Genomic DNA, 18,448 nt, shown 5'->3' with positions numbered 1-18,448 from the left:
AATCAGTACCAATGAGTACACCAGGGCATCTCTGTGGAGGCAGCAATGCTTCACTGGCTTCTAACAACTTAACACCCTTTGCTACCTATTGGCTGCTGTCTTGAAGTGACACTAAAACAGGGGAGAGGACAATAATATCTGACCGGGGGCCACTTCAGAAATTTTTCAAGTGCCCCCAGGCCATCCCAGAAGGGGCAGGGCCAGGACACTTCCATGCTTCTCTACCCACAGACCGTGACTGGTCTGGGGAGCGTGTAAAGTCTGCCTTCCCCTAGAGAGAACCGCTGCTGTTCTGAACAGCTGGTGATTCCCTCTAGGTACCTGTGCCCCTGGCAGTGGGAGGAGATTTTGTGTGCTCTCCCCCTGTTGCTCCCAGATCAAATCAGGGCCTGGGGAGGGGGAGCACAGAAGTCTCTCGCTCCCTGCCTCCACCCTTCAAGGGAGTGCCACGCTGAGAGTCAACCGCCAGCTGAACAGCAGCTGGTGGTTAACTTTAAATGCTGAGCACTTGCAGGGCGGGAGGAAACTTAACACACCCCCCGCCCGCCCGCCCCAAGCCCTGATTGGTCTGGGGATAGCGGGAGCATGCAACGTCTCCTCCCACCCTGCCCCCATCCTGCAAGGAGCGTGCAGTGCTTAGAAGTGCCACACCCCTCACAGGACGTGAGGAGACTTCATGCACTTCCCTCCTTCCACCCCCAGGCCAATCAGGGCTTGGGGGGCAGGGAACATGGGAAGTCTCCTCCCGCCCTGCCCCACCCTGCAAGCAGTGCACGGTGCATAGAAGTGCCCTCAACCCCCCAGGCCAATCAGGGCTTGGAGTAGGAGAAGTGCGCAAAGTCGCCTTCCATGCTGCCAGGAGCACGCGGTGCTTCTAAGTGCCGTGCACTCCTTGCAAGGAGGGGGGCAGGGTGGGAGGAGACTGTGTGCCTCCCCTCTCCCCCAGACCCTGATTAGCCTGGGGGGGGGGGGTGAGAACAGCAGGGCCTCCGTGGGCCAGATCAACTCGCTTGATGGGCCAGATTCGGCCTGCAGAGGCTCTTTTGCCCACCACTGCACTAAACTATCTACAGTGTGGGATTCTGGGGCTGGCTAATAGAACAAAGACCTGCTTTTCCTCTGGCGTCCCATTACCCTAAGTGGTTCATTCTTACCATATTCCCTAATTCAGCCCATTCACAGAGTCTATTCTTCATTTAGGATCCCACATATGTAGAATGCTACAAGTGTTTTGTAGATCAAGAGCATACATGTAGCACTTGCCAGAGCATCAATGAACTGGCAGTCTGTAAAACATCAATATCCTTAAAGGGCCTAGAATGCCAAGTTCCCATAAGAATTAAACCAAACACCCCTAATGCAGAACAACATGCAGCTGGGGGGATGAGGAGGGCAAAAAGGAAAGCCAAGATGAGTAAGAATTAGAACAAGCCCTTCAGTATATCAGCCTGCACTATCTTGGGCTATCTGAATAACACTAATTGAGAAAACAGGACTTTCTAAGGGTGGCATGTGACATTCTTCAGATGAATCCCTATTTCCTAGATGTAATCCTGTAAGTGGCTCTATGCAAAAAAGAATGCTTGTTATCAAAAAAAGAGAAGTGCAACATAACAGACACCAAATAACTGGATTTCAAGAACTCAGAAAGCCAAGGGAAACCCACACAGAAGGGGAAAAATTGCAGGCTGATTAGAATTTGTGGATATTTATTTGGCTAGTAAGAATGTTCAGAGTTATTTGTTTAAAACTTAGCATCATAACTCTAAGTTATGGAAAGGTTATAAACCAGGGATGGGCAATAATTTTTAATGGGGGGGACCGCTTCAAGATTTTGGCAAGTGGTCAAGGGCCACATTTCTACCAAGGGCGTTTGGGGTCTGAGAAAGAGGTGGGGAGCAGAAGGGAGCTTGGGGTAGGAGACTGGTGTGGAATCTGAGAGGGAGTTTGGGTGAAGGAGAGTGTTGTGATCTGGGGCAGATGCTTGGGAGCCAGAGTCGAGGAGGGATTATGGGTGCAGGAGAGGATTCTGGCCTGAGGAAGGGACTCTAGTAGGCGGATGCAGGATCTGGGAGGGAGTTTTGACCTGGATGAAGGGAGTGCAGAGGGTTTGGGTGATGACTTAGGGTAGGAGTGGGGTGCAGGGTCAGGGAGGGGGTATGGGTTCCAGAGAGGATTCTGGCCTAGGAGAAGAATGTAGGAGAGTGTTCATCAGCATCTGGGAGGACGTTGTGACCTGGGGGAAAGGCATACAAAGGCTCTGGGTGATGGCTTGGGGAAGGTAGTTTGGGGGGAGGAAAAGGGAGGTGCCAGAGTCAGGCTCTGGCTGGGAGGCACTTACCTAGGTGGCTCCCAGCAAACAACCCTGCAGGAACCTGAAGGCTGCAAGCTGCTCCATAGGGCTCTGTTTAGGGCAGGGTGAAGGAAGGCAGGGAGGGAGGAAGATTCATTGGCTGCCTCTACCACCAGAAAAATATGTCAGCTGCTTTTGGTCGGAAACTGGCCAATGGGAGCCGAGAGATTTTGCTGAGGCATGGGACAGAGCACAACGCCTCCCTCCTTGCTCCCAGAATAACCAGCCACATTTAAAGCAGCTGCCACGGCACTGTGCTTAAGGGTCCCAATGAGACAGCCATGGGCCGGATCCGGTAGCTTGGAGGGCCGGATCTGGCCCACTGGCAGCCTCTTGTCCACCTGTTATAAACCCTCACATTTTGGGACTTCTAACTAGGAAGAAACTTTCCCTGGTAGGGCAATGAGTTGGTTATTCTAGTACGGCTTTCTGCAGTTTCTTGTACCTTTTTCCGGTAACTGTTGGCAACACGATGATAGACCAACCCTTGTGTTCAACCACAATTAATTTCTCCCTTTCTTTCTAAATCTTGGATTTAACATTTCAGCATCATGTATTTTCACATTTTTAAAAGCTCAACATATTTAAATTTAGGCTTGAATAAGAGTTACATAATGTAACAGTAACTACAGGGCTCAGTATCCACTGATTCTCATTGTACTTGTTCACTTTTGTAACACAGGATTAAAGAAGATTGGGTCCCTTCATTTTACATTATCCCACAACACAGTGAAAAATCTGTTTGTTAAATCATATCTGCAACAATGGCCACCAACTAAGAATAAACTCAAGTTTTCCTGCTCCAGAAGCACAAGTCTGTACTCAACTGGAGCTAAAAGGAGAATCTCCGTGAAAAGAAGAGTATTGATGACATGCAGTCTAGCAGGTCGGATCCCTCTTGTAGAGGACAGTTGTGCACATGTTCACATTCTTTAAAAACTGCTCTATAGGGAGTTTTACAGTGCAATGAATTGGGTATGGCCAGGAACACTAGCTCCTTTGATAGACATTGAGCTTTAATAATTTTTTGTCCTGACTGGATTGCTACAGAAACAAAAATTATATTAAAACTGCTTCCAAAACAAGTTATATCGCAAATCCAGGTATACCTGAAGCTAATGGGAGCTGTGAATACTAAGCATCTCTGACTATTGAGCCACGAAAGTAAAGACAGCAGAACTATGGTAATAGCTGCCTAACTATGGGGACTTAAGTTTGAATATTCTGGCATAAGAGTCTTGCCCAAGACTAAGGAGGGAGTCAGGAGCACAACTAAGACTAGAGCTCCGTTGTCGCTGGATTTCAGTCCCATAATCGATCCATTGGACTATGCGGCTTCTCATAATCTCTAGTCTGAGCACCTACTCCTTTTAGACATTATAGAACGTCAGAAAAATTAAGTGCTCTTACCTGGATTCCTCGTCTCTGCTCTGCAGGGGAAAAAAAAAAAGGGAGAGAGAGAGAAAAAAAAAAGCAGTGTTGGGTTCAGCACTTTGAAAAGGATGTTTTCAGATAAAAGCAAACATTTTAGTGAGTTACTTAGTATTGCACATGCACATTTACGGCTGGCTGTCTTTAAAGACAGGAAAGGGTTTATACTCCAATAGCTGAGGTCATCAGGATCACATTTTTAAATAGCAGGCTTGACTTGACCAGGAATCAAGAGGGACAGGTCATCATTAATAATAAGGCCTAGGCAGCTCGGTATCTCCCATCAATACATGATCATATTAGCATACAGCGGAAATATTTTCACATCCTTCAAGCCTCCTTTTCCTCCCACTTGCACCAAAGGAGAATCAGGAGTAATGCAACCAGTTTATGGTAACACTATCCTGTCAGACCCACCAACAGGCGAGAGGGGAGTAATTGCCATGGGGCCTGGATGATTTAAAAAGGCCCAGAGGCCCCTGCCACTGCAGCAACAGCCAAGAACCCCACCGGGCCCTTTTAAATCACCCAGGCAGGCTGCAGGTCTGGTTGCATGGGCAGCAGGTGGAGCTTTCTTGAAGGAGGCTAACCCCTGACTTCACTCCTTGCACTCACACCATCCCTTCCTGGCTGGAGCTGCATGACCCTGCTACCCAGTCCTCCTCCCTTGGTTAGAGCCACAAGCCGCCACCACCCTGCCCAAAGAAACTTCCACCCAGAGAAGCCCCATGTGACTTTCCTTGGCCATAGGAGTCCCAGGCCAAGCTCAGACCCCTGGCCCTCCCACCCCAGCCCAGAGAAGCCCCATGCACCTTTCCCCTGGCCAGGAGTCCTGGACGAACTACAGGCCTCCCTCACTGAAGCTCGAAGCAACCCCTGCCCCCAGGAGCCCTGCTCTGCAGAAAAGCAACTCCTCAATGCTTTTGATATGCCCTATGCAGGTGTGAAGGCAGCCTGAGTACCAAATACTGCTGGGTTGGATCTAGGGAAGGGAGGGAAGGAGGGGGATGGCTACAGCTGATACAGGGCTCCTCCGGGCAGATGATGGTGGAGAGGCTGCAACCAGCCAGAGGCCCTGTGCTTGAGGGGGCTTGTGGCTCCAGAAAAGGAAGGAGAGGAGGGCCCATAGTCTGTTTTGTCTTGGATCCAGAATTGCTGTTAGTGGACCTGCATCCTATTACCTACTACATAGACAGATTGACCAGATACTCAGTATGTGTAGAAGCAGATGGTGTGTAAATGCACCAGGGCCTAATATCACCTAGCATCTTCAATATTTCTATATACACAGTGGAGTTTAAATAGTAACTGCCTATAAAGCAAAACATGCTGGGCTTGGATTTTCAGTTCACATACACTGGGAAATAAGAAATAGCTCCACTGAACTCAGCGGAAATATAAAGATGTAAAATTGATGCAAGAAGGAATTGGTCTCTCTTCATTAAAGCTATTCTTTCAGTACAGAGCAGTAAGACTAATCAGCATGGAGCATTGCAATTGCATCAGTCATAAATTTCTTGCAAATAGGGATATACAAACAATTCTGCCCTTCCACTACATTCCTCTAGAAAAGCAAAACAAAAAAAGCTATGTTAAGCAAGCTCTGATTTCTGATTGCTTGGACAGTCTGATAGGGAATATTATGTGAGCCAGAGTAGTCATGCCAGGTAATGATTTTCAGAACTAAGCAACTAAACATATATACAGCATCTCTCAATACATTTTTAAATGCTTCAATCATTTGCCTTATAGACTAGGTAATACCTCATGGACAAACACTTGACATTAAATTAATTACAATGGAGAAAAATACAAGTAAGCAAAAACAGATGCACAAGCAGAGATTGTTTGGACTGCCATCTGCCCCAAGTCACTGTTTTTTAACCTTTCAGAAATGTTTCCACATCAGTCATCCACTATAGCAAAAAGTCATGGGCAAATTTGCTTGCTCACCCCAATATCTTTCACCTGTGTGTCTAATGTCAGAAACCAACCACTTGCTGAAGCAGACTTTGGTTTGTTCTTGCTGCACCTTAGATTGGCAAGTACCAATCAGCCTTCCATTCCAACCATAGACAGGGAAAAGAGAATTCTCTTAACCTAAAGTTAGTAACCTAAGCAAAAAGCATGTTCTTTTCCCTAGGTTATTAATCTAACCTTAGATTAAGAGAACTCCAACTCTGATTTACTTTTCTTACTACTTATTGATGATATTTCTCTGGTTCCTTTAATTTCTCTTGCCTTGGACCTTCACCTCTATTTATAGTCAGGTAAAATTCTGCTCACACACCTGCCTTACTCCCAATTACTTCAGCGTAAGTGGCATCAGAATCAGGTTTCTAATCCATTTTACTTTTAGTTTTCAGGTACCAAAACTAGACTGCAAGTGTTTGGGCTGCAAGAGTCACAGGACCATGTTATTCATTCAGAGAGAACACAGTTTCCTCTCCAACTCCATATTTCCACTGGAATTTTGAAAATTTCAGTGGGTACACGTTTACAAGGTGGGAGGAGCCTGCCTTTCCCCCTCGCCCCGTGCTGTTTCTATCAGAGATAGCAGTGTGGAGTGATGGGGGTTCCACGAGAACTGGTACATCTGGTGAGTCTGTTTAAAAACCAGTTCCCTGTGCATACTAGCTCCCATCTGCCTTCCAATGCTGGTGCCTCTATATCGGAGGCAGCAGCACATTGGGGGGGGGGGAGCAGCTGTTGAATTTAAGCATGGATTCATTTGCTCCATTATTTCTGAAGTAGGAGACTAAATTCTGCTTTTGGTGAGGCTATGCAAGGCTGTTGACTCCAGTAGGGTTGTACAATTATAACCAAGAACAGAACTTGGCCCTTTGGGTTTGATTCAATTACTGCCTTGTACTTGCGTACGCAAACATGGGTGTAAGACTACCAATGCAGATCAGGAACACTCTTTGCCGCTTTGCAATTACTGTGCTTGGGGTAAAGATAGTTTTAAGCTTTCTTTGAGTTCCCTGTGTTCTGAACTTGGCAGAGCCTGGCCCTCAGCAAAAATTACAGTGGCCTGAAGGTTACTCTAATCTTTCTATTGTACCTTGTTTCTTCTAGCTCCCAGAAAGGAAAGAATAACCAAAGAAGAGCGTTCTCCAACTACCTTTCCCAGTTCAGCTCTCCAGCTGGCTCTGCCCACTACTGACATTCTTAAGCAGGCTGGGAGCACCCTCCAACATTATTTAGGAGTCTTGTTATGTTGTAAGAGCAGCGTAAAGCTGCCTTAGTGTAACTGAGAATCACACCCATATTGCACAGTTGGAATGCACATGGTGACTCAAATTCAAGACAGTGATTTTAAACAGGGACTAGCAGCAAAGCAATTATTACTTATAATCCAGTTATGCCTAGAAACTCCAATCTTATACCAGGACCCTGTTGTGCATGGTATACGTTCTCCAAAGTTTAGTTCAGAGGAAGCAGAGTTACTCATTCCAAGTTTTAATTTTAAGACATTCACTTTAAGTGCAGACCTTCTTGGTACCGGTCTAGAAATGCCTAACGTCACGATTCAGCAACACTCTTCTCTCACTGCTGTGGAGATAATCTCCTAATGATGCCACTATTGTAGGCACATCTGTGGCAATTCATGAATAATGTGAAAGCAGCTGCAAACTAGCAACTGAACACAGACTCCAGAGGTATCAAGCACTGAAAAGTAGTTAATTCAATCCAGCTATCAGTGTGTCTTCATTTCCCTTTATATTACAAGTGCAACTGCATCAGAAGAGCCCAATTAATTTGTTCCTAGAGCATCACAAAAGTTGAAGTTTAATTCTTGACCTGATGGGGTTCTTTCCAACCTGAGTTTCTCTTAAATTCATCCCTGCTGCAACTCCAGGGAAGTAGCTACAGTTTCACCAGGGTTGAATTTCAACCACTGTCTGAAGATTAAAAGAAATTTCTATGATTTAAAACTGTACATCTTTAGACTGCAAACCTGTAGTTTTCATGCATGGGCCTTATAAAGGTGTTCAGTATTAGATTACAAACTCTTTGGGGCAAGGACTCTCTCTTATGAGGTGTACAGCGTCCAGCACAAAGAGACTCTCATCTTGGTGGGGTCTTTGGCCCATAAAACAACAAAAACAAAAATAGTTCCCCACTGAGGGAAGACAGACAGAATTTAGGCAAATAAATGTCCATTTTATGCCTTCAGCGTTGATGCTCATATCTAGGAGCCCACATGTGAAGAATGAGCTTCCCTTAGCGGGCCTGTATCAAGTTACCATATCATTATATGGTCTAAGAGTTGCATTAATTTCATTCACCATGTAATGAATACTCAAAAACCCATGTGTTTTATGATGCTTTTACTGACCTGAAGATAGAGAGAGCATAAACTGCTGGGTAAAGTGAAAGACAAGAGAAGCAAATTGGTTTGGAGAAATACAAAAGCAAACAAAAAAATTTAGAATTGAACTTGTACACAACTGTTAAAATACACTTCCAATTTCCCTGACACAACCATAATTTCCCTTGCACTGTCCTCAACCCCATCTTTGCAAGCAGGGATTTCAATGAGGATAAGAAGCAAAAATGCCAGAGTTTTTTTTATAGTTAAGGGGTGTATGCTCAAGGTGTTTGGCTCTAGATTTATGTTTGGTGGCTGCTTATCCAGTCACAAACTCGGAACCCATGTAGTGGGAGAAGAGTGCTGATCAGACTTAGACCTGAGAGATCTACACATAGTTTAAGAACCAATAATGGAATACCACTGATCTAGGTGTTTCGTTTTCCCATGAATGCATATGCACCATTATATCTACAATAGTCCTGATGTGGTATCCTGGAAGGAGCAATCCAGGAGAGGGCAAGGGCAGGCAGCTCACCAATCTTTAGCCAGGTTACAAGAAAGTTAAAGCATTCACTAGATGTTTTATGAAGTAATAGCACACTTCAAAAATTGTGACTGCAGAACATTAGAAATCCACTTAAGTGGTTGCGGGTATTTGGCCTTGTGCCCCTCCAACCACCTAAAGTATGTGGGCACCCAATATGACCACACAACTCATCCTGCACTGTATCTGGGCATATCACTATTTATTGGGATTTGTAGGCATCTTTAATGTTGACATATGCAACAGGGGAGACTTCTTTTCTGTATCCATCACAGATTTGTGTTGCCTCCTGTTCATCTGCTTTTAGTTTTACCTCAGGCTTGAGCAGGGCTAGCTCATTGAAGGTGTTCAGCTGCCTTCTGATCTCTGCCATCTCAGTCATCAGCTTTGCCATGTGGACATTGATTTCTGCCAGCACCTCTGTGACATGAGCAGTGGCCACTGCTTCCTGGAGGTCCACCAGGTGGAGAGCTTTCCGTTCCTCTTCACAGACCAGCCGCCGAACATTCTCAAATTCCTGCTGAACGCACAGCTTCATCTCACTCCGAGTCACCTGCAGATCAGGCACATGGGAGAAAAAGGTTGCTTGTTAGAGAAGAGCTTTATTGTGCAAGTATCAAAGCAATCATCCCTTCACCAGGGATGTAAAATTCTGTTTAATCAGTTACCTGATTAAATGTTATGTTTAATGGGTTAACCGCTTAAATGGGAGGCCCATTCCAGACTAGATGGCCTGGAGTGCTCCCACAGGGCCTCGCTGGGCTAGAGCAGCCCCCCGTTCACGGCAGGTGGTTGTCTGCTCCAGTCTCTGCTGGTTAATCGTGACCGGTAACCATCACCCATTAAAGGTGAGGCTTACCAGTTAACCAATCACATCCCTACCCTTCAAAGGGATTCCTTGGAAGCAGGCAAAGCACTGAGCTGGACCCTGCACCCAAGGGCATTCGAGCCTCCCTTCTTCATGACTGCACCTATAAACCCACAGAACAAAAGACTATTATTAAGTATTTCTAGAAGAGGCCCATTCCTTCAAGGTAGAGGTAATCATTCTCCTCCAAGTGAATTCCTATCTCCCCCTCAAACTGCTCACTCTATACACGGAGCTCATTCCCCACGTAAGAAGGATGACAACTAGGCTAACTTTGCTGCCACTCCAATAGAAGTGTCACTCTCCCTCGCTCCCTGACATTTCTGTAGGGGTACCAAAGGTCCCAAGTTGCTCCCAAGACTTTGTTTCCAGCTCAGCAGCATGAAACGTATATGTCTGCTTTATAGGTAAGCAGGACATTCTGCACAATGAGTCTTACGTTCACCTCTGTACTCTAGAGGACCAATGAATTCAGAGGTGCAGTGAACCAAAGTTAAACATGCTTTATGACCCTGACAAGATCAGTTATCAGATAGGAAGTGGAAGTGGGGCATTATTTCATTCACCAAAGATGAGAATAAAGCAATTAAAGTAAAGTAAAATTATTTTAACTTGGAAGGTCTCAAAATTGGTATAAAAACAGACTCACAAACAAAGATTTTTCTAATGCAGCAAGGTGAAGGACCCAACATTTAACAACAAAACTACTGTCACCTACTTTCCCAGCACACGGAAAAGGAATGGCATTCCCCCCAGGTGTACAGGCACATGTTCTCCTGGGGCGGCTCGGCACCTGATGGAAGCCTGCTCGGGATGTGCGGGTCCCCCTCTCCTCTTTCCTCCCTCCCCCCCCCCCCCAAGCTCCCAGCATGGCATTTGGGCCTTAAAGGGGCCATGACCACATTTTGGGTTTTAGCCCCCAGCATGGGGCTTGGGTTTTTTTTTTTTTTTTTGGTTCAACAACTTTGCCCATGAGTACCTGCACCTGTTTTCTTACCAAAACAAAACAAAAACAAAAACAAAAAAAGCACTCCGTAGGTACAACTATGTTACTCAGGGCATGGAAAAATCCACATCTCAGAGTGACACTGTTAAATCAACATAGCCCCGAATATATACAGTGCTATGTCAATGAGAGCGTGTCTCCCGTTGACACAGCTACTACCTCTTGAGGAGGTGGAGTACCCACACTGATGGTAGGTGGGTAGCATCTTCACTAAGGCTATGTCTGTGTTACAACTTATGCTGGAAAAACTCATGTTGCTTAGGGGTAAATATTCTACCTTCATGAGCAACATCCATTATGCCTGTAGAAGCAGTTGTGTGCACAGTAGTGTGTACTGATGCTCATTGGGGTTGGATTAATTTTGTTAATGGGAAAACTCGCTTCTCAGCACTGCATTGCTGGATGTGTAGATAAGACATTGGTTATATAAGTCATGCTTATGAGTTGGACTAAGTCCTGAGGCCGCCTGCTGGAGGCCTAGTGGTCCTGCCACACACTGCCCCAGAAAAGGGGCACTAGAGAGATCCTCAGAAATGCCTAGAACAGCTGTATGAGAAGTAGCAGATCAGGATCCAACAAGCTAATATAAGGAGAGCTACTGAGCCAGTGCAAAATCAGTTTTTTGATGAAATTGGAGGAAAGCAGATGGTAACTCTGGACTGGTGGCTGCTGGGATTCCATTGGGAAAAAGCCCTGAGGTAAGAGTAATAGAGTTGGGTGAACAAATCACCCAACACTTCAAATAAACATGCACAGGAGATACATTTTATGTAGTCTTCCCTGTAGTTCCTGTAGGATGTGGATATCAAAAAAGGGCCAAACCAATTAAGAAAGTTGAACTAGATCATTCACAGCTACAGTATTTTTCTGTTTATGAACTTCAAGCAACGTTCTTCCTCTCTCTACAATTTATATATCATTATCAGCATTGCCAAAAAAGCCCTGGCGCTCGATCACTGTTGATGAACAGACTAATGATTTTACTTAGTACATTTTTTAAAAAAATTCACTTGCTCATCCTGGAATGACAGAATTTTGCAAGACTAGTATTTATATACAGGGCTCGACAAACCGCTGAATCTACTCGCCCGTGGTAAGTAGATTTCAGCCAGTCGCTCTGTGTGCCCCATTCACCAGCGTTTCGCGCGTGCACAGTGCTGGTCTGGTGCATGCACAGGGTTTGTCAAGCCCTGTTTATATAGATAATTATCTCTAAAGAAAGGTCCCGGATTGATAGCCCTATAGGCTGAAGTCTTGTTATCCATAGAACAGATACTACTCTGGCAGTGGCAGTCTAAGCTTCCCCCTACATTGACTCAAAAGGTCCTAGCCATAATTTTGAGTGAGAGGATATTTAAGAACCTGAGCTGACCACTATGTAAATTGGGAGTAACTCCACTTATGTCACTTGAGTTTCAATGGTGTGAGTTTAGATTTTAGAATCAGGCTCGTTGTCTGTAAAGGCTTTAAAGCCCATAACTGGCACCATGCAAATAAATAATATTTTTTAAAGGACACATCAATATGACAGCATCAGTTGCAGAACTGAACAACAGGAACACATTCATTATGCTGACAACTCATTTTAACACTTCTCATGTAAAAGGTTCTGTTAATCCTGACGAATGTTCAGTTTCCTCTGAGCAGGGGCCTGTAACATAATGCATAAATTCACACTTCATAAATAGGATGGCTTGCAAAAGCCTTCAGAATATAGCAGTTTTTCCATATGCTTTTTTAACAGACAGTTTCCTTTAAAAGAAAAAGGAATCAAGATAAGAGAAATAATGAGAAGCATCCATTTCAGCCTATAAATGCATGTACGATCACTAAGGTTATCTATCACCAAGTAAATATACACTAAGATGGTAATATTACATTATGATGTGGAGGACCAGTGTTAATGAGGCCAATTAAATCAGCGTGGATGTGGCCCATTTTGAATTGGTCTTGTGAATGTTGGTCCTTCCCATATTAATATAATACTTTATAAACATTGCAAAACAACTTTTCCCACCTTAACCTCGTTCTCAAAAATGGTTGCATTGATTTTGCTGAAAAGTTCCAAAGTTTAGTCAGAGATGGACCCTTGACATGGAAAATATCGGTGTGACTTGTTACAGTTTGCCGATGTTCTAAGAAACTGAGTACAGAGTCTGATAATAGAAAGTCCCATGTAATCTTTATAGTAGGCAGCTCCCCCATAATGGTTAAAAATGAGGAGCAGAAAAAGAAAGCTGGAATTAATAACATACACACACCGCACACTAGCTTTGCAGGTATAATTCTGTGAACCTCTGACAGTTAATCCCAGATCTGCTGGCAGGGCTGTTATCAGCAAGTTGCAAGACGCGATACATTTTCCCCTTTAATCAAAATTATTAGATAATGATGGGAACCTGTGCTGGGAGTACTCCTTGAAAACACTCACAGGGCATTCTCCAGCAAAAACCTGCAAGGGTCAAGGGCAGAATGCAGCACAAACAGAAAGCTGAAATGGCTCAGTTGCTTCTGAAGCCTTCATCCTATTAGCCAGACTGCCTGCCAGGTATAAAGGAAGCCATTCTGTGCCTAACCTTATGGAGGAAAGGACTGAAAGGAAGGTGGAATTGAAACTTAAGATCTAATCATAAAAATCTAGGCAAGAGAACCACCTCAGATGCTGATTTGAATGATCACTGATCTGAAAAGAAAAAAATAGAATTTAAAAAAAATCAGAAGTGAGAGAAGATGGCACCCTTCTGTGAGAACCTTCCTTTTCCCAGCCAGCACAGCAGCAGGCACAGTAGCACTGGCACACTAGGGTTTTGAAGTTCATAAGCATGGAGTGAAAGCGTCTTCATTTGTCCTTGATAAATTTATCCTGCTGCCTTCCAGAGCTCTGATTTGCCAGGGGAATGATAGGTTTTGTTGATATTTTAAGTTTAATTAGATGTCTGGACCTGCATGCCTGAAACATCCTTACAGACTTCTTTCTAAAAATGAACCAAAAACTCCTTTGGGGAACGTGGGGTCGAGGGCGGCCTAAAGAGTTAGCAGGGGGCCTGGCGCTGGCAGCAGCAAGTGACTCAGCCACAACCCACTTCACTCTGGCTCCGACATTGCTCAGGAGAGGGTGTGGAAGCTGGAAAGAGGGGAGGGGGGCAGAGCAAAGGGAGGAAGAGGCGAAGCGGAGGTAGTTGTCCTGGGCCCCACGCCTCTGTAGGGGTGGCCCCAGTTCCAAGTAACCACACTCACTAATCATTGTGCTTCATGTAAAACAAACTCACTGTGTCCCCACACAGCCTTGTAGTACCCAAAAGTACATATCCTGCAGATCCCAGCACAGCTGCTTGAAGCAGACGTTTGTCAGAGCAACATTCCAGCTTAAGCGTTTTTAATTTTCAAAATATAAATTCTGCAAGTTGCCATTTCATTGTGTTAAGCAATGGGCATTTTGTGAAATTAACATGGATCAGCACTGCATAAATAGCATAGGGGAAGCAGACAGTGCTCGCTGTAGCTAGTTTGCACTTCCCAGAATGAAAGATTACTCCATCTTGTCAGAGAGATTCTGGCACCTTTATGTTTGCAACAGGTCTCGGAAATTCAGCTACCTGAAAGCTTTCTGGCCAGAGAAATACCTTTTGTCTTTTGAAAGGACAGTTGGTTTTTCAGATCCATTAGCTACTAATAATTGTTATTTTCCTTCTGTTGCTCAGGAATATGGTGACAAGAAAACTCAACAACTAATTGAATACATACATTCTAATAAGCCATACCCACCCTGCCCCCAAAGTAATAGCACACTGCACCAGTGAGAATGTCTGGCAGCTGCTACAATGAGCAAGAGGGCAAAGAGAGCCAGATGGCTCCTGACTTCCTGCTCCCTACCTTCACCAAATCCAGCCCATATTCCCCTCTGTAGGCACTACATAGGGCAGGAATCAGGAAGAAAGAGTTGGGTCATGCTCATCACAAGGTCTCTGGAGCTTAGACCCAACAACCCATTTTCCACCCCCGAGATAATGCCTCTCTTTCCCACTACCAGCTGGGTGTACTGTGAATCCAACATTACTCTAAGGAGACGAATTATGGGCAGGGGAAGAGAGGGAGAGGAAGGGGACTTACACAGAACTTGATGATGCTCATTTGTTACAAAATAACTTTTGAACACTACCTCCCACCAATTACAAAACGTCAGGGAATATTCTAGGCATCAATGTGCAGTACCTGACCATTTAGTGAAAAATCAGAAAACAAAAGAGATGGGGGACACACGGAACCCCTAACATCTGGTCAGCAAGTTCAACAGCATCCTCAACTAGCTCTGCAATTTTTTACATATCAAAAAAGCTGTAAATATTGACACAATGAATGACTTATCAGATAGAAGAAAAATAAATCAGGGGGAGGGGATTCATAGAGCCCCAGTAAGGCAGTGACAAGCAGAAAGCTTTGGGGAAGAGAGGGAGAAGAAATGCAATGAGCTCAGCCAACAGAAGTAATGAAGTGTGCATCTCTCTAATGTATGCAATGTGTTATGTATTTTAACAAGAAATGCTGTAAGGCTGCATACATTACACCTTATAAACAAAGAAAACTCATATACAAAGTTACATAATCTGCCAGCTAATAATCAGGATTACAGAAGACCTTGAACAGAGCAGCAGCAGGATCAACCGTAAGACTACTGGGAGGACTAGTAAAATAACCATGCCTTGTTTGTACAGCAGCACTACAACAGTGGTGAGCTTGGGGAAGCTGAGATATAATGGCTACACTGCATGTTTTTGCCAGTATGTAGAACATATATCTGCATACACTCTTCCCCCTGCCAGCAGGGCCGTCCTTAGGCATAGGCAGAATAGGCAGTTGCCTGGGGCACCACTCTGCAGGGATGGACTGGTAGTAGTGGAGCATGTGTAAGCAGGGGGTAAACTACTGCTTGCTATCAGCCAGCTAAAAGGAGAGAGCTACCCTGGGGGTGGGTGTGCTCACGCTCACTTCAATTGTTTAGCTCTGCAAGATAATTAACTGTTAACATGTAAACACAGCTCATGCCAGGAGGGGGAAGGAATCCGAGCTGTGGTTATGTAAACCCAATTCAGCCAGGGCCTTGGAGGATCAGTGTTGGAATGGAATGTGATGTATTGTAACTAATTTGCGGCTGTTGCTGGGGGGGGGGGGGGGGGTCACAAATCATGCTACCCCTAAATGTGGGAATTGTAAAACATGACACCAGTGCTTGCAGGAGAGACACCATCATTGTAAGAGGTCTCAGAGGAACAAGCCTCCCCCCTACCAGAGTTGAGTGAACTGAGTTGGGGGGGGGGGGGGCAGAAAAAGGGCTTGAGTGCTGAGTCAGCCTGCTTCATGCCTGCCAGGTATGAGCTGTAAGACTGGCTCAACCTGCCCCTTTCCTCCTGGTTTTAAGGACAGACCTAAAGCAGACTCCATGGGGAGTCTTTTTGCTAGTTCAGTGGAAGCTGGAATCTTTTGCCAGCCGAGGTGGTGGCTAAAGAGTTGAAATTGCTAAGAGCTGAAATCACTGGTTTAGTGGAGCGACTGGTGGGAATGACCGGCGAGCAGCTGGCGGGAGCGGCCAGCAGACTACAGGAGTAGCACAAAGGTGGCCTAGCCTCAGGCTCCAGCTATATCTACACTGGCAGGTTCTTGTGCAAGGGGTCTTATGCAAGAAGTCTTGTGCAAGAACACATCCATACTGCCACGAGCAACATGTGCTTTTGCGCAAGAAAGCCCTGTGGCTAAAATGGCTATCAGAGCTCTTTTACGCAAGAGAGCGTCCATACTGCCACGGGCCCTGGCTGCTGCCGGGCCTATCTGGTGGAAGGGTTACACATGGAACAGGAGGGCTGGGTCCTAGAGAGGGCCAAATGCACTGCCTGCATCACAGTCTGAGGGAGGGGATTGGCTGCTGGAGTCTCTGGGATGGGGAGGGAGTAGGGGTGGAAGAGCAAGTCAGGCATAGGGGCACCAGTTTAATAATCCCGCCTAGGGCACCATAAATGCTAAGGACGGCCCTGCCCGCCAGCACAGGATAGCAGTATAAACCATGAGACCAGGGCCACACATCTTAGGTGAACTGGCCCAAGGGTTATGGGCATTCATGTGAATTTCACAAGTATCTAGTTTGGCCAGGTCTCTAGTTTTTTATGGGGACCGGGCAGCGTCTGGCCAGATCTACTGACTGGACACTCCATGTCTGGTTCCAGCAGGCAGGGAAGTGCCGAGTCACTACCCATGCTGAGGTAGAGTCACCTGCTACTTTGCACTGGGAAGCTGCAGCTCCCAACCACAGCGCTGCAGGCAAGTTCCTTCTGACCCCTGCAGGGAAATAATAGGAGGAGGAGAGGCAAGAGCAGCAAGATGGGGGAGAAAGGGGTAATATAAGCGGAGGTTCTGACACTTAGCTTGAGTGTCCAGTTTTTATATATTATGTAGTTAGCAACCCTATACATAAACCCCTTTGTTTTCCATTTAAACCTATTTTCACTGAAAAATTGAGATGTTACAAAAAAAGTTCATTTTTTTTCTGATTTTCACCCTTTTTGTATCCAATATAAATAACGTTTTATTAGGAAAATACAATACATTGTATTATATACATATAATTATTATTAGGACAATACTAGCTTGTGTGTATGTGCAAAGCTGCCTGTAAGGCCAGGTGTTAAGTCTAAAAGATACAAACATGCACACAAGCTCCAGAGGTCTCTTCCAATTCTAATCTTCTATGATATGCGTCTGAACAGTGTGATGAATCTCACGCCCACCACGTACACATTTCAAGCTGTTAGCAGATAATGGTTTAAAAAATTGACACAAATGGGAAAGGAAAAAAAGGCATATTAGAATAGGTTTCAGAATACAAGGAAGTTTTAAAAGAAACAAAAAATAGAAGAAAAGGGATGAATGAATGCACTGCAAAAGGAGTAGCTTAGTTATTAAATGTAAACACTTACAAGCTAACAGTTTTAACTCAACAGCAGGAAATTGTTTATTCAAAATTTTATCTGAGGAGTAGAGGTGCATTGTTTTCTTAAACTCATAGCTAGCATTGTGTTTTAGGTCTGCAGCAACTGAAGAATGGAATTCCAAGCATTAATCTACAGCCATGGTCACCAACCAGTAGATCGTGAGCTACCGGTAGATCTCAGAGGCTCTAAAAGTAGCTCTTGAGCCCTCTCTGAACTGCGCACCTGCACAGTACATTTACATTAGATTTCCTCATTTGAGGAGCAGCTACTCACTGAGCAACAACACAGGTGAGTAGCTGCGAGGAATGGTGAGAGCTGGGAGGCCAGGAGGGCTGAAACACCCCAGCCAGCTGACTGTGGCTTTCACAGCTGGAGCTAGGCACAACCTTCCTGGGCTGAGCACAGGGCAGCCGGGCTGGAGGGAAGAGAAGCAGCTGCCTGGCCAGCTGGCCATGGCGCTCAGCCAGGGTGCACCTCGCTCCACATGGGCTGGCGCAGAGGAGAAGCCGCCTGGCCTGCTGGCTGTGGCGTTCAGCCCAGGAGGCTGAACCACGCTCCAGCTGATTGTGCAGCTTCCCCTCTGCGCCTGCCCACGTGGAGCTTGATGGCACCCTGGCTGAGCGCCATGGCCAGCTGGCCAGGCAGCCACTTTTCTTCGCTCCAGCCCGGCTGCCTTGCGGTCAGTCCAGAGGGAGCGCGGGTCGGAGGCTTCCCTCCGTGGCTGGTGTAGGGAACTCCCTGTCCCCAACCTTGTTCCCTCTCCTTTGCCCCAAACTTGTCCCCCACCCTCCTGGCCCCCTGTTCCCTCTCCCTTACCCCCCCCCCCAACCCCGCTGCAGAAACCTGCCCCCCCCCACAGAAACTTGTCCCCCAGCACCCTGCCCCCCCTGCAGAAACCAGTTCCTTCTGGCACCGTCTCCTACTACAGAAACCTGTCCCCCTGCTCCC

At 45.8% G+C, this 18,448-nt stretch overlaps 1 protein-coding gene across 6 annotated transcripts in view; it reads right to left on the bottom strand.

The window, feature by feature from the left end:
• Window positions 1-18,448, bottom strand: part of TRIM44 (tripartite motif containing 44) — a 103,619-nt gene that overhangs the window by 60,454 nt on the left and 24,717 nt on the right. For 3 of the 6 annotated variants that reach the window (XM_075927491.1, XM_075927490.1, XM_075927488.1), the window contains exons 3-4: window positions 8,960-9,199; window positions 3,764-3,783 (exon numbers count right to left, since the gene is read on the bottom strand). In XM_075927491.1, coding sequence (XP_075783606.1) covers window positions 3,764-3,783; window positions 8,960-9,199 — 260 coding nt within the window. Of the gene's footprint in view, window positions 1-2,341; window positions 2,405-3,763; window positions 3,784-8,959; window positions 9,200-18,448 lie in introns of all 6 variants that reach the window. The other 3 variants (XM_075927487.1, XM_075927486.1, XM_075927492.1) reach the window with 2 other exon arrangements.

Source organism: Pelodiscus sinensis, chromosome 4 (genome assembly GCF_049634645.1).
Source record: "Pelodiscus sinensis isolate JC-2024 chromosome 4, ASM4963464v1, whole genome shotgun sequence".
In the NCBI taxonomy this organism is placed as follows: domain Eukaryota; kingdom Metazoa; phylum Chordata; order Testudines; family Trionychidae; genus Pelodiscus; species Pelodiscus sinensis.
The sequence above is the reverse complement of the archived record's forward strand: the minus strand, read 5'-3'. Positions and strand labels throughout refer to the sequence as shown.